The sequence below is a fragment of the Jaculus jaculus genome, chromosome 8 (assembly GCF_020740685.1).
Source record: "Jaculus jaculus isolate mJacJac1 chromosome 8, mJacJac1.mat.Y.cur, whole genome shotgun sequence".
In the NCBI taxonomy this organism is placed as follows: Eukaryota; Metazoa; Chordata; class Mammalia; order Rodentia; family Dipodidae; genus Jaculus; species Jaculus jaculus.
The window spans coordinates 23,257,590-23,275,015 of NC_059109.1; the positions used below are offsets into that span (position 1 = coordinate 23,257,590).

Genomic DNA, 17,426 nt, shown 5'->3' on the forward strand with positions numbered 1-17,426 from the left:
ACACCACTCCTATCAGTTCTGTTTCTCTAGACAGACCTGATATACATGTATTCATCTAATATTCTCAACTGTCCCATAAAAGTGGAACAATTATTTTCTTCAATTTATACCAAAAGATACTGAAGGTTACATAGATAGTAAGTAGTGGGGACAAGAGCTGAAGTTAAGTAGCCTGGCTCTAAAGATTCTGTGTCATTGCTATGGCCTGCATAAACTATAATGCATTATTTAACTCACATGTTAAGAGCCACTATTACCCAGGCATAGCAGTAATTATTTAAAAATCATTTTATTTACATGTACATTTTATAAGCAAACAATTACAATGAAACATGACATAGTAAAGGTTTGCAGCTCTCGCCATACTCTGCACACCTGATACACTTAAGTTAAAGCTAACATGTGCCAATGCAAAAATGTTTCCCTTTCCTATTCTATAGCAGCATATTTTCTTCAAAAGCCATCATATGATATAAGTTAGATTAATTCAAGGACATTAAGAAAGAAGTAATCTGAAGTGGGTAATCAGATGTACATATTCAGGAAATGACACTGAAGTTACAGAATATGTGACTTAAAAGTCAATACAGCGTCCTTTTCGTTCCCAGTCTCCATATCGGGTAGGTTCTGGGCCCCTGGGTCCACCTTTTTCTTTAGTAGCTGGATTAACATCACCTGGAAATTCTAAGGAAAGATAGAGATATAAACAAAGCAATTAAAAAGATGTAAAAACAAACTAGTATGGCCAATTTTGAAGACAGAATTGCATAATAGGCTAGATGCATCTAATGGATTACATGCAGTCTTTAACTGTTTTTCTTCTTCATCATGGAGGTAGAGAAATCATCATAGAATACAATTTTCAATGAATTTTACTAATATTACTAATGACTGAGAATTCTTGGGAAGTGCTTTCATGCTCCAATCTAGAAAGTTTCTTCATGCATGTTGCTAGGCCCAAGCAGATGGAATGGGACGAACAGAGTGCAAGTTTATTGAACTTGGAAGGTTTGGAAACAAAACTATTTTGAAGTCACTTTGACTCAGTGTCTCCATTTTTTTGCCAGTGAGATGGGGAGAACAACCCGTCTCACAGCATTGAAAACTAAATAGTACAATGCATGTAAAAGGTTTAGCATGGCACCAGGTACTACCTGATCTTAGCATTGAGAACCATTGGTATCACAGATTTTGGGCCCAGTACCTGATTAAATGGAATTACCATTATGGACAAAGTTGCAATAGTTAGTCTTCATCCCATGTGTGCATAAGCAGGGGACATAACTTGGTGGTAGGGTGCTGTAGTATGTATGAAGGTCAATTCCCAGTGTCATAAAACAACAAAATATATGTTCTGAATAGGAATCTATCTCCACTGTGAGTCAAGCCAAATTCTGAACACCTTAATTTTTAATTAATCAGGTAATATAACAATATTGTCATTGTTATTTGTGTTTGATATTGGGTCTCACAATGCTGCTCAGGCTGCTCTCAAATGCCAGAGCTCACGTAACCCTTCTACTGCAGCCTCCTGAGTAGCTGGGACTGCAAGCACCACCACCGGGGTTTCACTTCTGAGAAGTTTCAACATACTAAGTCAGTCTTCAGAATGACCCTACAGGACAGGAAGAAAAACCATCTCCATGTAAATGAGAAGATGAGGTACAAAAGGTTAAGAAGGTTGATCAATGTCAAACGGCTACTAAGTGGTGAAACCAAGTCTGAATTTAGACATTCTGGCTTTCAGCCCACATATTGTGGTACTCTATATAGAAACAGATGAGGAGCCAGCGGTTAGAAAGAACCTTCAATCTTAAATGGTGTTTCTTTGGAAAACTAAAATATCATTGGAAAACATCATGTTCAAACAATAAAGAAGACACAGAATTTATCTTAAAAATTTCCAAATATGTCTACAGTCATTATTTTTGCTCTGATGTGACCAATTCTCCCCAACCCTCCTCCTCATCATTCTGCTTCTCAGGAACTCTGTGCTTTATCTGCAAGTTGGGTTTTCCCCACTTTGTGACTTCCCCTGAAAAGCTCTAATAGAAACTCTTCAACATGCTATGTGATTCAAGTAACAGAAACTTGTCTCACAGTCCTACAGGCTAGAAATCCAAAAACAGGGTACCATATTGTTTGAGTTCTAGTGAGGGCCATTTCCTTGGTTTTAAGACTATCTTTCTTGCTATACCCTCGCAAACCAGAAAGGGAGATAACATGCTTTAGTGTCTAAGGGCATTACTCCCATTATGAGGGTCCCACACTCATGACATTACCTGAACCCAATTATCTCCCAAAGGGCTCATTTCAAATAACATCACACAGTGGTTGTGGCTTCAACTTATTATCAATTTTGGAAAGACACAATTCAGGTTTCACCTGTAGTGTGCCTGTAGTCAGCAAGTTAAGGCACGAGAAATTCTTAAGCCCAGTATTTCCAGGCTAGCCTGGAAACATGAGACCACTGTCATGTAAACAAACAAGCAGGTTTGGATGTCTCTCTCTGCTCCTCACTGCTACTTCCAGCCTCTTGTTCTACTACCATCTTCTCTTTCCTGAATTCCACATCATTCACTTTTCCAGGTCCATGTCACACATAAGCCACCCATTGGACGCAACATATGCAGACCTATATCATTCCAGCTCACAAAAAATTCATATTTACTGTGGTGCTAGAATAAAAACAGACATGTAGATCAATGGAACAGAACAGAGGATCCTGACCTTAACTGGTGCAGCTATAGCTACCTGATTTTTGATGAAAATGTCAAAAATAGTCATTGGAGACAGAACAGCCAATTTGGTAAATGGTGCTGGGAAAACAACATATATGTACAGAAGAATGAAATAAGCCAGGGGTGGTGGCATATGCCTTTAATACCAACTTGGAAGGTGGAGATAGGAGGATTGCCATGAATTTGAGGCCAGCTTGAGACTACATAGTAAATTCTAGGTCAGCCTGGGCTAGAGTGAGACCCTACCTTGAAAAAACAAAAAAATAAAAAGTAGGGCTGGAGGGATTGCTTAGTGGTTGAAGCATTTGCATAGAAAGGCAAAGGACACCCACGTTCGCTTCCCCAGGCCCACATTAGCTAGATGCCCAAGGGGGCACATATATCTGGAATTCATTTGCAGTGGCTGGAGGCCCTGGCATGCCCATTCCCTCTCTCTCTCTCTCTCTGTCAAATAAATAAATAAGTGTAGAAGATACTTTCTGAGATGCCATTCTTTAAAAAAATGAAAAAAATAAAGAGAGATAAAATTAGATCCTTATCTCTCATCCTGCAAAAAAAAAAAAAAAAAAAAATCCACTCCAAGTGGATCAAAGACCATAATGTGAGCCCTGAAACTTTGAAGCTGCAAGAAGAAAAAGTAGGGGAAAAAAACTTCAAGATATTAGAATAGTTAAGAACTGACTAGGACTCTAGTCACCCAGCAAATAAGGCCAACAATCAACAAATGGGACTTAATGAAATTGAGATTCTTCTGTCTAGCAAAGGAAATAATTAACAGAATAAAGATACCCTATAGAATAAGAGAAAATCTTTGCTAGCTCCAGCTATATATATGAGAGAAGATTCAATTAATACCTAGAATATATAAGAATTCATAAACAAAAAACAAAACTAAACAACAGGAAAACACATAGCTCAATTAAAAATGGGTTAAGGAAATGAACCAAGAATTCTATAAAGAAGAAATATAAATGGCCAATAAATACTTTAAAAAGCATTCAACATGGGGCTGGAGAGATGCTCATCTGTTAGTATAATTGACTGCAAAGCCTAACAACATGGTTCAATTCCCTAGTACCCGAGTAAAGCCAGATGCACAAAGTGGCGCATGTGTCTGGAGTTTGTCTGCAGCAGCGAGAGGCCCTGGCGTGCCCATTCTCTTTCACCTGCCTGTCTCTATTCTTGGTCTCCCTCTGTTTGCAAATAAATAAATAAAATACATAAAAGTGAGGAATGAAAAATAAAATACTTTAAGATTGCATCTCACCCCTGTCAGAATAGAGTTCATTAAAAGAAAAAAAAAAAACAAAAAAACAAAACAGTAACAAATGCTGGTGAGGGTGTGGGGGAGAGAAGAACTTTTATTTTTTTCAAGATAGGGTTTCACTCTAGTTCAGGCTGACCTGGAATTCACTATGTAGTCTCAGGGTGGCCTCGAACTCACAGTGATCCTCCTACCTCTGCTTCCTGAGTGCTGGGAATAAAGGCATGTGCTTCCACGCCCAGAACAAAGAACTCTTATTCATTGCTGGAGGGAGTATAAATTGATACAGTCATTTAAGGAAATCAGTTCAAAGGTTTCTCAAAACACTAAAAGTAGAACTACATTATGACTCAGGTATACTACTACTGGTATATACTCCAAGGGCTCTAACTGTACCACAGAGGTAATTTTTCATCATTGTTTACTACTGCACCCTTCACAATAGCAAGGAAGTGGAATAAGCTCAGATGTCTATCAACAGAAGCATGGCAATGAAAGTGGATATATATACACAATGGCATTCTAGTCAGCAGTAAAAATAAGAAAATTATGAAATTTGTTAGAAACTATTTTATCAAGTGAGGTAATCCCGACACAGGAAGACAATCATCACATGTTCTCTCCCACTTGTGGTTCTCAGCTAGAACCTCTACATATGTGTGCTGTTGTGGGAGTGAGAGTGTGTACATGCTAAGAAGCTAAAAAGGGGGAGGGGGAGGAAGAGGCTTCAAGGGAGAAGGGTAGGGAAGGAAGCAGATCTTAAGTGATATGAAAGTCAAACAATGAATAGCAGGGGTGTTGAGGGTGACAACAGTGAAGGGGAGTAGGGAGATGAGGGAGAGATAACGGAGGAGGAAGGTTAACCAAAACTCTGTATGTGTGTTAATAAAAAGAAGCAACCCAGGTCCATGTCACACATAAGCCACCCATTGGACGCAACATATGCAGACCTATATCATTCCAGGGCCGGCAGCGGGAGGAGACTAGCATGCTCACAGTGTAGGGCTGGAACCTAGTGTGTGATACAGCCAGCAAAATAATTCATTTAAAAACAAATGACAGGAGCTGGAGAGATTGTTGAGTGGTTAAGGTGTTGCCTGCAAAGCCTAATGACCTGGGTTCAATTCCCCAGTACCCATATAAAGACAGATATACAAGGTGGCAAATACATCTGGAGTTTGTATCTGTCTCTCTTCTCTCCCTACTTGTAAATAAGTAAACAAACAAACAAATAAATACTACAAAAACAAATGAGAAAAGATAATTCTAGAGCCAGGTGTTATGGTGCACACCTGTAATGGTAGCACTTACTTGGATGTCAAAGCAGGAAGACACTGAGTTCCAGCAGCTTGGGCTACATAATGAGACACTGTTTCCAAAACAATAATTAAATGATAATTTAAAAATTATTCTAAAAATTCATAGGATGTTCTATTTTCTTCTGTAGGATGAATATCTGATCTATAAAATCACCCTTAATTATACCAACATCAATGTTAGGGAAACATCACACACTGAGGCCACAAAAGTTCCCAATCCTCTTTCCTAAGCTCCTCATCTCTACTTCTGCTTCCCTCTGGACTTTATCTTCTGACTGTTTTCCAAATTGTACACTTTTGAGCTCTCTTCTTTCAGACCACAATCACCTCTTCTCTTCCTCACACTTGTTTAATTTTTGCCCTCTTTATACCCTGAATGTTTTCTGAAGCTTTCTATTCTTACTATGACCACTCTGGTCACATTCTTAGTGTTCCATTATCAACTACTGCAATTGTCTTCTAACTCATCTGCTTTCTATTTCTTGTGCCTCCAACTGAGTGGGGACTGAAGCCTAAGTATATTTTATAAAATAGAATCCAATCCTTCTTCTAGTAAAGTAAAGGATCACTGGGCACAAAAGATGACATAATATATACTTTCATTTATATAAAGTCCTATAAAATGAAGAAATATGATGACAGAACAGACCAATGTTTGGGGAAGAGGTGGGGTTGGGAATGTCTGCAAAGTGGCACTTATACTTGGTTTTGCGTACATAACTCTAAGACTCTGTATACCTAAAATGGGGAAATTATATAAAGATCGTATTTCAATAAAGTCAATTAAACTAATGTCCACTGAAACACATTTAGGGCTTTCCTCACTGCCCAATGCTTAAAGCTTTCTCTCATATAACCTGGCAATTCAGGCCCTCCTTGATCTGAAGTGAACCAATTTTCCTAGCCTGCCATTCTATTAACTGATCATTAATACTTTATGTTGAAACCAAGAGGCTGGCTAGTTGTGTTGGGCATATGTGATGATCTACAGCCTTGCTGTTTGATTACATTTTTTTTTTGTTTTAATCCACATGTATGTTTATGTGCTTGGGTGTGTGTAGGTACACATGCATGTGTATGCTTATACATGGAGGTCAGGACACCCTCAGGTGTTGTTCCTCAAAAACACCATGCATCACTTCTTTCTCATTAAAAAAGTTATTAGCATAGATAGGAATTATACATAATAATGGGTTTCATCGTGACATTTTCATAAAAGTAAATGCATCCTGACCATAATTCCCTCCATTCCCCTCTCTGGTCAACCTTCCACTTCAGCTGATCTACTTCATCTTCCCAACTCACTCCCCCTTCAACTTTCTATTGTTTTGTGTACATGTGTGTGAGTGTGGGTCTGCACATCCCATGTCACAGTACGGAGGCAAGAGGACGCTGGGTGTCAAACATCATCTGTAACTCACTTGAGGCAGGAGCTTTTGTAGTTCTCTGCTATGAGGCCGGGCTGGCTCATGAGCTTCTGGGGGATTCTCCTGTTCCCACTTCTCTTCTTACTGTAGGTGTGCTGGGATTATAGATGCTCGTAATACAGAGCCCAGCTTCACATGGGTTCTGGGGATCAATACAGGTACATGTGCCTGTGAAGGCATCTCCTCATTCCCCCTTTACATTCATGTGTTTCTCTTTGTGAATTGATGAGTTTAATTAGGATTGCTTATAGGAGCATTGTTGAGGGGTCATTTACAGGGGCATGGGGACCATTCTAGTGGTTATACCACTGAACTAAATTTCTTTCTCCCCTATAAATCGTTAACTGCCTATAAATCCCAAGGGAGAAGTATGACCTTAGTAGCCTCTCCCCCTCCATATATATGACTTTTGTTTTTGAGACAGGGTCTATGTAGCTCTCCATCCACCTCTTGAGATAATGAGCTCTCATTGGCCTGAAGTTTGCCAGTTAGGTTAGAGTGGCTGGCCAGTGAGCCACTTGATCCTTAATTTTTTTTTTTTTTCTATGTAGGTTTTCACTCTAGTCCAGGCTGACCTGAAATTCATTCTGTAGTCTCAGCAAAGCCTTGAACTCATGGTGATCCTCCTACCTCTGCCTCCCAAATGCTGGGATTAAAAAAGGCAAGCACCACCACGCCTAACTTTTTTTTTTTTTTTTTTTTGAGTAGGGTCTCACTCTAGCTCAGGCTGACCTGCAATTTACTATGTAGTCTCAGGGTGGTCTTGAACTCACGGTGATCCTCCTGCCTCTCTCTGCCTCCCAAGTGCTGGGATTAAAGGTGTACGCTACCTTAGATGCCCAGCTTTGATCCTTAATTTTTAAAATTTTATTTATTTTTCTTTTTTTAAAAATTTCTATTAGCATTTTCCATGATTATAAAAAAATATCCCATGTTAATTCCCTCCCTCTCCCCCCCACACTTTCCCCTTTGTGATCCTTAATTTTTAAGACAGGGTCTTTCATTGAATTTGGAGCTCATTTATTTGACTAGACTAGCTAGCTAGTAGGCTCCAGGGATCTGTCTGTCTTTGCTTCCCCAGCATAGGTGACCACCATGTCTGGCATTTATGAGGCTGCTAGGGATCTGAACTCAGGTCCTCAGGTTTTTTATATGGCAAGCACTTTACCTACTGAGCCATATTCCTCACCTCTCTTTTCTGAAATATATCTTCATCATATCTACTTATTAAATGCTATCATCTACTTTTCTGTGATCTTTCTAGTTTGTCATGCTAACTACTAGATGTATCCCATTACCCATCCATCCATCCACCCACCCATGAATGAAATTCAACAACTTGGCTGTGTAGCCCAAGTTGGCCTCAGATTCACCATCCTTCTACACTACTACTATTCAGAGCTGGAAGTAAACTTGCAGGCCGTCACACCTGGCCCTTCTATCATCTTAGTCATGTAATATACCATGTACAACAGGATGGAGTAAAGTAGAAAGATGACCTGAAGAAAAGAAAAAAAGAAACAGACTGAGGGAGGACAAAACAAGGTATACACAGCTGCTTTGGGGCTTTATTCATTGGTAGGATGAATGGGAGGGAATAGATTTGAGAGTAAGTGAAAAGAGAGAGTCTACATAGGAAGCAAGGAGAAGCACAAGTGATTTTATCCCAGGATGTCAGGCTTGGGGCACTTGCAAGAGATGAACTGAAGATCTGAGGGCAAAGGATACAGGCCCAGGCAGGTGGAGGGATGAAGGGAAGTGGGAATAAAAGGACAAGTTTAGGTTTTAGAACTAATTTTGAGACCCCTCTGAAACTGTTCTTGTCAAAATGATATCCATTATTATCCTACAGTTTTGGAGGACAGAAACTTGGTGTAGTCTCATTGACTAAAATCAAAGTATCAACAGCTAGGCTCCATCTGAAGCTTGAGAATGAAAATCTATTTCCTTGCCTTTTCAGCCAATGGAGGCTGCCCATATGCCTTGGCTCTTAGTATCTCCCTCCATCCCCCTTCTTCCTCTCTCTTATTTCTTTCTGTTGTGCTTGGGATGGAATCCAGGCTCTTGCAAGTTAGTCATGTGCTCAAGCATGGAGCTATAGTCCTATACCCTTCCTCCCATCTGTACAATGTCTTCTAATATAATAACCTGGATGTTATGGCTTGGAAATCATGCTGAAATCTGTCCCTCCTTGAAAAAATGTTCATAGATGGCATGGTGATTAGTCCATAAAGGGGGTTCAATGCCCAACTAGGAGTGGATTCTCTTAGTCACAAGTAGGATTGTCAGGAAGCCAGGCTTCCCCTCCTGTTGTCTCTTCCCACCATATCCACTTGTCCTTCCATATCAACACGTTGAGAGGAAGCAGCACAAGGTCCTTGCCAGATGCCACCACTATGCTCTCAGACTTCCCAGCCTCCAGAATTATAAGCCAGAATAAACACTTTTCCCTTGCAAATTATTCAGACTTAAGTATTCTGTCATACCGGCAGAAAACAAACTAAGACACTGACCCTCTGATTCTCCTTCTAGGCCCACCTGGGTGTCTAGGACACTTTCAATGTCAAGACATTTAATTTTATCTTGTGTAATATTTTAAGGAAACACTTCCTCTCAGATTTTTCTGTTTAGCTAAAACTACTGAAAAAATTTTTACTTTAAAATTATGATAACTGATATTTAAACAAATAGTCTCTCATTTTGGCTGATTTTTAGATTGGGCCTGGTAACATGCTATAAATTGAACTAGTTTACAGAATAATCATAGTTTCTATATTCCAGAAAGAGTCAAACAAGCTTCCTGTATCTTCTGTTGGATTTCTATTTTGTTTAACCCTCTTTGGACACTTCACAGCATAGATAGTCTTGTGAAGGACTCAACATGGTATGTAAGTATGCCATTTAAGATATATTTTTAATACTTTCATTTATTTGTGAGGAGAGAGAGGGAGGGAGGGAAAGGAAAGGAGAAAGAGAATGAATGAATGGGTGCACTGGAGCCTCTAGTCACTGCAAACAAACTCCAGATGCATGTGGCATTTTCTGCATCCTGATTTACATGGGTGCTGGGAATTGATCCCGGGTTGTAAGGCTTTGAAGGCAAGCACTTTAACTACTGAGACATCTCTCCAGCCCAGAAATCTTTAAAGTAGCTGAAAATGTGTGTTCCACAATCCAAAGTTGTAAAAAAACACAGAATGAAAATAAAATATATGTACTAAATACATATAAAAGAGCAATCAGGAATTTTGCTCAGCTGCTTAGCATGTACAAAGCCCTGAGTTCAATTCTTAGCACCAAAAGCAAAACAAACAGCCATTTCCTCTGGGCATGACATGATCATTGGCCAGTTTGAAGTTAAGTTGTTCTGATGGCCACAGTCACTGGCAATGAGCATGGTAGGTAGAACAATGCATGTTAATTGGGTCTATGATAGTTAGTGCCAATGAGGCTGTTAGTACTCCCTCATAGAAGGGGGGAGTATACCAGGTCATCACTTGAGATTCTGGCCACCAACTCCTGCTCCCTTACTGTAGTGGTCTTGGGAGACCCTAGGACATGGAAAGTTGACTGGGGAGGGGACTCCAGTAATTTATCTTTTATGAGTCATCACCAATGATGGGGAGAATTTTTTTTTGGTTTCCTATGCTCCTGTAAGCTATCCCCTGTGATGGCTAACTTTGATTACCAATTTGACATGGTTTAGAATCACCCAGACATCTGGGTGTGTCTATGAGGGTGTTTCCAGAGAAGTTAACTGGTGAGGAAAGACCCACCCTGAAAGCAGGAGACACTATCCAATGGGCTTGCACCCCAGACTGGATAAAAAGGATAGAGTGGAATACTAGCACTCATCTTTCTGCTCCCAGAATGTGGTCACAGTGTGACTTGCCATCTCACATACCTGCCATCACGACGTCCTCATCACGATGGATCACATCTCTTCTAAAATTGTGAGCCCAAATCAGCCCTTCTTTCCTCAAGTTACTTTTGTCAAGCATTCTGTCACACACAGTGCTGAGGAAATGTAAGCAACGTACTCATCACCCATGCTCCTATAAATAATCCCACTTAGCTCAGTGGATTTGGGTAGACTCATTGCTTTGGTCTGCTGGCGCTCTATCTGAGATGAATTGGCTTTTTTTAAAAATGTCTCCCCATGAAAAGTCACCTAACACCAATGAACAAAACCACAACATCAAAAGTGTTTAGTCAGTAACCATTCCCTAAAGCTCTCTAGTCATAAAACTACTCCTCTCTCTTTAGCCACACGTTAGAACAGCCACATTCACCTGTTGACCTTGTGTGATGGTTAAGTTCTGTTGTCATCTTGACCTGTTTAGGAATCCACAGACATTCCTCTTGGTTTGTTTCCAGGAAGGATTGACTGAAGGAAGAAATCTTCCCTCCAGAGTGGGCAGCACTCCCAGAAGGTGGCTTTATGTATGGAAACTCTAGGAGAAAAGGGCCCCTTCCTCCCATCTGGCTGGCTAAGCTGCTTGTTGGTGAGTGCCTTCACTTGTAACTGCATCTACTCTGTTTGGCTATCCTTAGTCAGCATTGGAACCAAATTTCACAAGCCTTCTAAGATGGACTGAAGTCTCCAGGCCTTCAGTGCCAGATTGGGACTGCTGAGGCATTCAGCCACTGGACTGCGCAGCTACAGGGCACCTTTAACTTTCAAACCTGCAGACCACTATTGTTGGATGGCTGTAAGCAAATCCAATAAATCTCACTTTTAATATGATTCTTTCTGTTGGTTCTGTTCTTTTAGAGAACCTTAATACACCATGTAATTGGCCACTGAGTGATTCACCCATGATCACCTGATCTAAGTTTGCCTGTATGCTTTCTTCTCCGAGAATTTACAAGTAGAAGAGAGTCTAGTATCAGTGTGCTGCTCTCTTGGAACAGAGTAGTACTATGAATAGCTACTTTTTGCCCAGGGGACTGAAGTTAGGAAATAATGAAGGTGTGTGTGTGTGTTGTGTATGCATGTGTGATGCTTGCACATGTGTGTACGACTGCAAACAGCCCATACACACACATGTGGAAGCCAGATGAAGACATCAGGTGTCCTCTTCTATTGTTCTTCCACCTTACTTCCTTGAGACAGAGCGTCTCACTGAACCTAGAACTCACTGCTTATTCCAGTCAGACTGGCGGACAAGTGACTCTCCGTACCCATCCCCTTCAGTGTCGGGGTTACAGGTACGAATGCGGTTATGCACATCTTTGAATGCTGGTGCATGGGATCAAACTCATGGCCTCATGCTTGCACAGTAAGCACTCTTACCCACTGAACCCTCTCTCCAGCCCCAGTGGAGAGAAGTTATTAGTGATAAGGGAAGGAAACAGGATACCCTATTTCCCATTCATTATTTAGTCCCATGTTTCCAGTATTTTCTAAGGCCCACTACCACCCTTGTGCATAGAGGCCTCGTTTGCACCTTAAACCCTCATGACAAGTTACTATAACATCTTCTACTGTACAGTTTGTTTTAAGTTTTCTGCTCATATAGGTTTGTTATTCATATCACAAAAGATCTCACCTTACATATTTTACCATGTGACTAATGAGGTATAATCATGTGAATAATGATATATATGTGCATATATACATATAAATAACAAATGTTACAATCAAATACAATAAAAAAAATTACCAGGAAGGCTGAGCCTGGTGGCACACGCCTTTAATCCCAGCACTTGGGAGGCAGAGGTAGGAGGATTGCCAGGGTTCAAGGGCAGCCTGAGAGACAACATAGTGAATTTCAGGTCAGCCTGGGCTACAGAGAGACCCTACCTCGAAAAACCAAAACCAAAACCAAAACCAAACTACCAGGAGCCAGGCACAGTGGCACATGCTTTCAATCCCAGCACTTGGGAGGCCGAGGTAGGATTGCCATGAGTACAAGGCCACCATGAGAGTACACAGTGAATTCCAGGTCAGCCTGGACTATAGCTAGACCCTACCTTGAAAACCTAAAAAAACAAAAACAACAAAAAAACAAACACAAAACTAACAGGGCCTTGTTTTTTTTTTTTTTGAGATTGAGTCTTGAGATTGTCTTCCTGTATTGTTCAGGCTGGCCTCAAAGTCATGATCAGCTTTCATGTTTCAGAGTGCTACCAGTGCTTCCAGAGTGCTACGGTTATAGGCATGTGCTACCACACACAAATACACATGGTCAATGTGGTAAATTTACTTGCTGTTGAAACTTCTGTATAATCGATAATTACTTATTTCATGTTTTCTCAATGACAAACAGCATTGCTATGTTCAGAACTGAGAGAGGGTTCCCTCTACTCACTCTTCAGGGGTTCTTTCTCCATGTGCAAATCCTCTGGGGCATCAAAACGACCAAGTGGTAGCTTGGGCTTCTTGAGGGGCTGCTTCGCGGGCTCAAGTTTTCCTCCTTGAGAACTTATTTTCTGCAGAGAGTGATGCCAAAGCGGGGATCCTAGCAGAGTACAAAACAGGAGTTGCTGTTTATTTTACTTAAAATTTATTTTACTTAGAATTGAAAAATTGTGCCTATTTGTTATTAAAGCTCAAAGGGTATAAACAAGAGTATAAAAAATTCTCCCTGCATACCTACTACCTAGACAGCTATCCCCACCGCCAACATTTTTTGAGGTAGGGTCTTGCTCTAGCCCAGGATGACCTGGCACTCACCCTGTAGTCCCAGGCTAGCCTTGAACTCACAGCAATCCTCCTACCTCGGCCAAGTGCTGGGATTAAAGGCTGGTGTTACTATGTCCGGCTATCTCCATTTCTTAAAAACAACCAATGTTTCACATCTGCAGAGATCTATAAAATAAGTTTATCGTTGGAAAAATCCTACAAATTATTTAAACCCTGATTCCTTTTTGAAGCAATTCCAAATGTCTGGAACGACATCATTGAGTAGATAGTAAGAATTGTTCAATGATAATATCAATATTTAATTCTCTAGAAGTCACAGTGACTATTTTTTGGAACTCTTCTATTTAATTCCTGATTATGGTCCCATGCATGTGTGTGTGTGTACAGAGTATGTATAGCATAGTACATTATGCTGGTGTGTGGTTCAGGTGGTCAGGGGAGAAAGCTGGCTCAATCTAGAGCTGCTGTTTTCCGGGGAAGTCCCAGTGATTCTCTAGTTTCTGCCTATGTGTAGTTAGGGCTACACACATATGTGGCCATGCCCAGCTTTAAAAATGACTTCTAGCAGAACCAGGCCCTTTCAGGCCATCCAGCTTAAGCACAAATGCTCTTAAACACTGAGCTATGTCACCATCCTGTTCTTTTTTTCTTGTCGCATAAAGATTTTAAGATGTATTCGGTACCTGCAATAGGTTCTAAAATGAAAGCCAGGCATATTGGTTTAGGCTTTTAGTCCCAACACTTTCAATATGGACCAATCTGAAAACAATGCTAGCTGAAGGAAAAAAAAAAAAACAAACAAAAAAACAATAAATACAAATTATATGCAACCATTTCTCTAAAGGTCAAAAGCACATTAAGTTATACAACTGTATCACAAAACAGCACACAGGAGCTTCTTCACAATAGAATAGTCTATTTCTTAATTTGGAAAATGGGCTCAATGATGGTTTATGTATATATGTATATGATTTGGTGTCAAATATTTTATAATTGTTTCAAACTAGCAAAAAGGAGATGTTGAATGAACAAATTAAAACAATAATTACCTCATGGTGTGGATGTGAGACTTTTGCTTTCTATAATATTCTTTTCTGGATCATTCACGATTTTTTTTTTTTTACAAGTAATTAGTACTATCTTGTGTTTGAAGGAAAAAAAATCCACAGAAAGTAAAACAAAAATCACGCCATTTTATTAAGACAGTAATTGTTTTTCAACTTTACACAATTTCTCATAGATGTTACAAATTAAATTTAGATTTTGCATACTGTGTGGGTTACTAACCACGGTCATACTGAGAAAGAATACAACTAAAATGTTTTTTAGAATAATTCCAACTGGAAACACACACACTTCTTCCGTACTGTAGTGACAATTTCTGGCTTCATCTAATTCTTATTACATGCACTTAACTGCCTTTGCCCCACTTCAGCACTTTGTTTTAGGCACTAAACGGCCACACATCCTTCACTATAAGTCAGTCCCTGACCGACTGCCATTCCTTAAAGGCCTTCTTCCCCCAGGCCGGTTCCATCCCCTCAGCATCCCCCGTCCTCGCACGGCTGTCCGCGGGAGCGGAGCGCGCGGTCCTCCGAGGCCCGGTCTGCACCTCAGCCCCGGGCGAGAGCCTTACTTGTCGCCCTCCACACCGAGGCCGGCAGTCGGCAAAGCGCGCCGGCGAGCCTCCCTGCGCCCATGGTGCCGACTCTCGAGGCGTGTGCGCAGGCGCGAGCGGGAGGCGGAGCGGAAACTCCCGCGAGGGGGCGGGCTCGGCACCTGCGCCGCGTGCGCATGCTCCCGCAGGAAAGCGCCGCGGGCTCGGCACAGCTGCCAGCCAGGGTGACCCCAGTATGGCCCTGGATAAGATCTCCTGTCAAACTGCTTTGGTATATGTTATCCAGCTTCCATATTCCTTCTTTCTCCCACCCTTTTCACCCTCTAGTAGTCCTTTCACACATTCCCATGCACTTCGTAACAAGGTCATAAGGAGGTTACTATGGTTTACACTACCTGTTTATTATAGTTTATGAATAACCAGAGGAGAGAAGCTAAAGCCCTCCGACGGATATGGAAACATCCTGGTTTGAACAATACATGCTGCTAACATGTATTGAAATATCCCACCGTACTCTATAAATACGTATAACCACTAATAGTAACAAGGTTTTAAAGTTTGAGATGGAAATGTTAACAACAAAATAACAAAAATAAAACACTTAACTTATTAAGCTTTGTCATACCATTACAGAATATTGAGTCGAAGGAGACTCTAAACCCATCAAAGTGCTGAGAATAAGTGATTGTTGAGTGCCCAGTGCTTAATAAGATATCTATAGCATCCCCTCCAAAGTTCAGAAAATATTGTGGAAGATGGGAGTGTAAAGGATGTACTAGCCAAGGATGGGGAGGAGAGTTTGGAAGGATGTCTTCTGGAAACGAAGAGTGCATTCATGATCTCACTGTGACTGTTGTTACCTGCAACATTCAGTCATGGGTGGTGGAGAAGGGCAAAAAACAGAAACATGACACTAGAAGAGGGACTAGTTGGGAAGAAGGAGATGGGATAAGGACAACAAAAGATTAAAAGGAGTGGATGATGATCAAAATACATTATATACATGTATGAAAAATTGTCAGTAAAAAATATACATTTATATAAATAGACCATTAAAATGGCTGGAATTTTTTTCACTTTATTTTATATGTATTCTAACAGATTATACTCTTTTATCCCTTACTCCTGCTCCTGTTACCCTGGGGACCCTCCTCAGTAGGGTTATGGTAGTCACTGTGGAGTCATGAAGGCCTCAGTCAATCCCTATGTGGTAGCCTGTGCCTCAGGATATTTCTACCCACTCTGTGGCTCTTACAATCTTTTTGCTCCCTTCTTCCATAATGTTTTCTGAGCCACGATAGGCCTGTTGCTCTTAAACTCTCAGTTCAAGATAAACTCAGATGGCATTAGCCACACAATGTCATGTAAGAGTAGTCCAATTCAGTGTTGAGTTCTTTATAGCCTCTGGATTTCTGCTTTGATGCATTTTGATTGATCACTGTGTCTATCAACATCATCCTGAAGCCGGTTGTCAGGCTAGCAGTAATTGTAGTATGCAAGTTCCCACTTCCTTTGTAATTTCTCCCGGACCTTGGCAGATGTAGTAAAGTTGGCAAGTTTGTAGCAGGCAGTCAGCTATCTTCTTGTCTTATTAACGGATCTTGGTTCTCCTTTTTTTTCTCTGCCATTTATAAAATAAAACAGATTCTCCAACTAAGAAAGAGAGCAGCTTGGGCTAAAGGGGGTGGTATGCAAAGTTATTTGAGAGATTTTTGGTGTGCAAGCCCACTCTTCTGCAGAGAGCAGAAGTCTGGCTTTCCTGCCCATGGCATTCAGACTTGGTTTCCAGTACCAGGTATGAGTTCTGTCCCAGAATGGACCTCATGTCCAATCAGAGAACAGCTGGTTATTCACAGAGGTTGTGTGACACTATCGCACAAGTGTGTACTTCTTAATTTAGCTGGTTGATTTCACAGTCTGCAGGGTCCCCTGCTTATTCATGCTATTGGTGGCCATAGTCCTCCAGTGGCTCCCATAGGGATTTCCAGTACTATGAGGGCTAGCCAGGAGGGAGCTAATTTCCCTTTCAGCTCTAGCATATTCCAATGTCCTGTGAACACAGCCTATGGTGTATTTAGCAGGTAACCAAGTATTTTGGCTATAGACTACACTCATGGGTCTCCCTGGCCAAAAGCTGGTTGTGGTACATGTCCCCTAAAAATTAGAGTTTTTTTTTTTAAATGTTTATTTACTTGACACACACCCACAGAGCGAGAGAGCTGGTCATGTCAGGGCCTCCAGCCACTGCAAACTCCAAAATTATGTGCCACCTTGTGCATCTGGCTTATTTGGGCACTGGGGATTTGGGTACTGGGGAATAGAACCTGGGTCCTTAGGCTTTGAAGGCAAGCACCTTAATCACTAAGCCATCTCTCCAGCCCCCTTGAGAGGTGTTTTTTTTGTTTGTT

At 40.9% G+C, this 17,426-nt stretch overlaps 1 protein-coding gene across 1 annotated transcript; it reads right to left on the bottom strand.

The window, feature by feature from the left end:
* Positions 1-273: 273 nt before the first annotated feature.
* Sdhaf4 (succinate dehydrogenase complex assembly factor 4) lies at positions 274-15,112 on the bottom strand. The gene is made up of 3 exons (XM_045157303.1): positions 15,037-15,112; positions 13,066-13,215; positions 274-684 (listed from the first exon to the last, which is right to left on the bottom strand). Exons 1-3 carry the CDS (start codon positions 15,098-15,100, stop codon positions 575-577), a joined length of 324 nt encoding a protein of 107 aa, XP_045013238.1. The 5' UTR covers positions 15,101-15,112; the 3' UTR covers positions 274-574.
* Between the last annotated feature and the right edge of the window lie 2,314 nt (positions 15,113-17,426).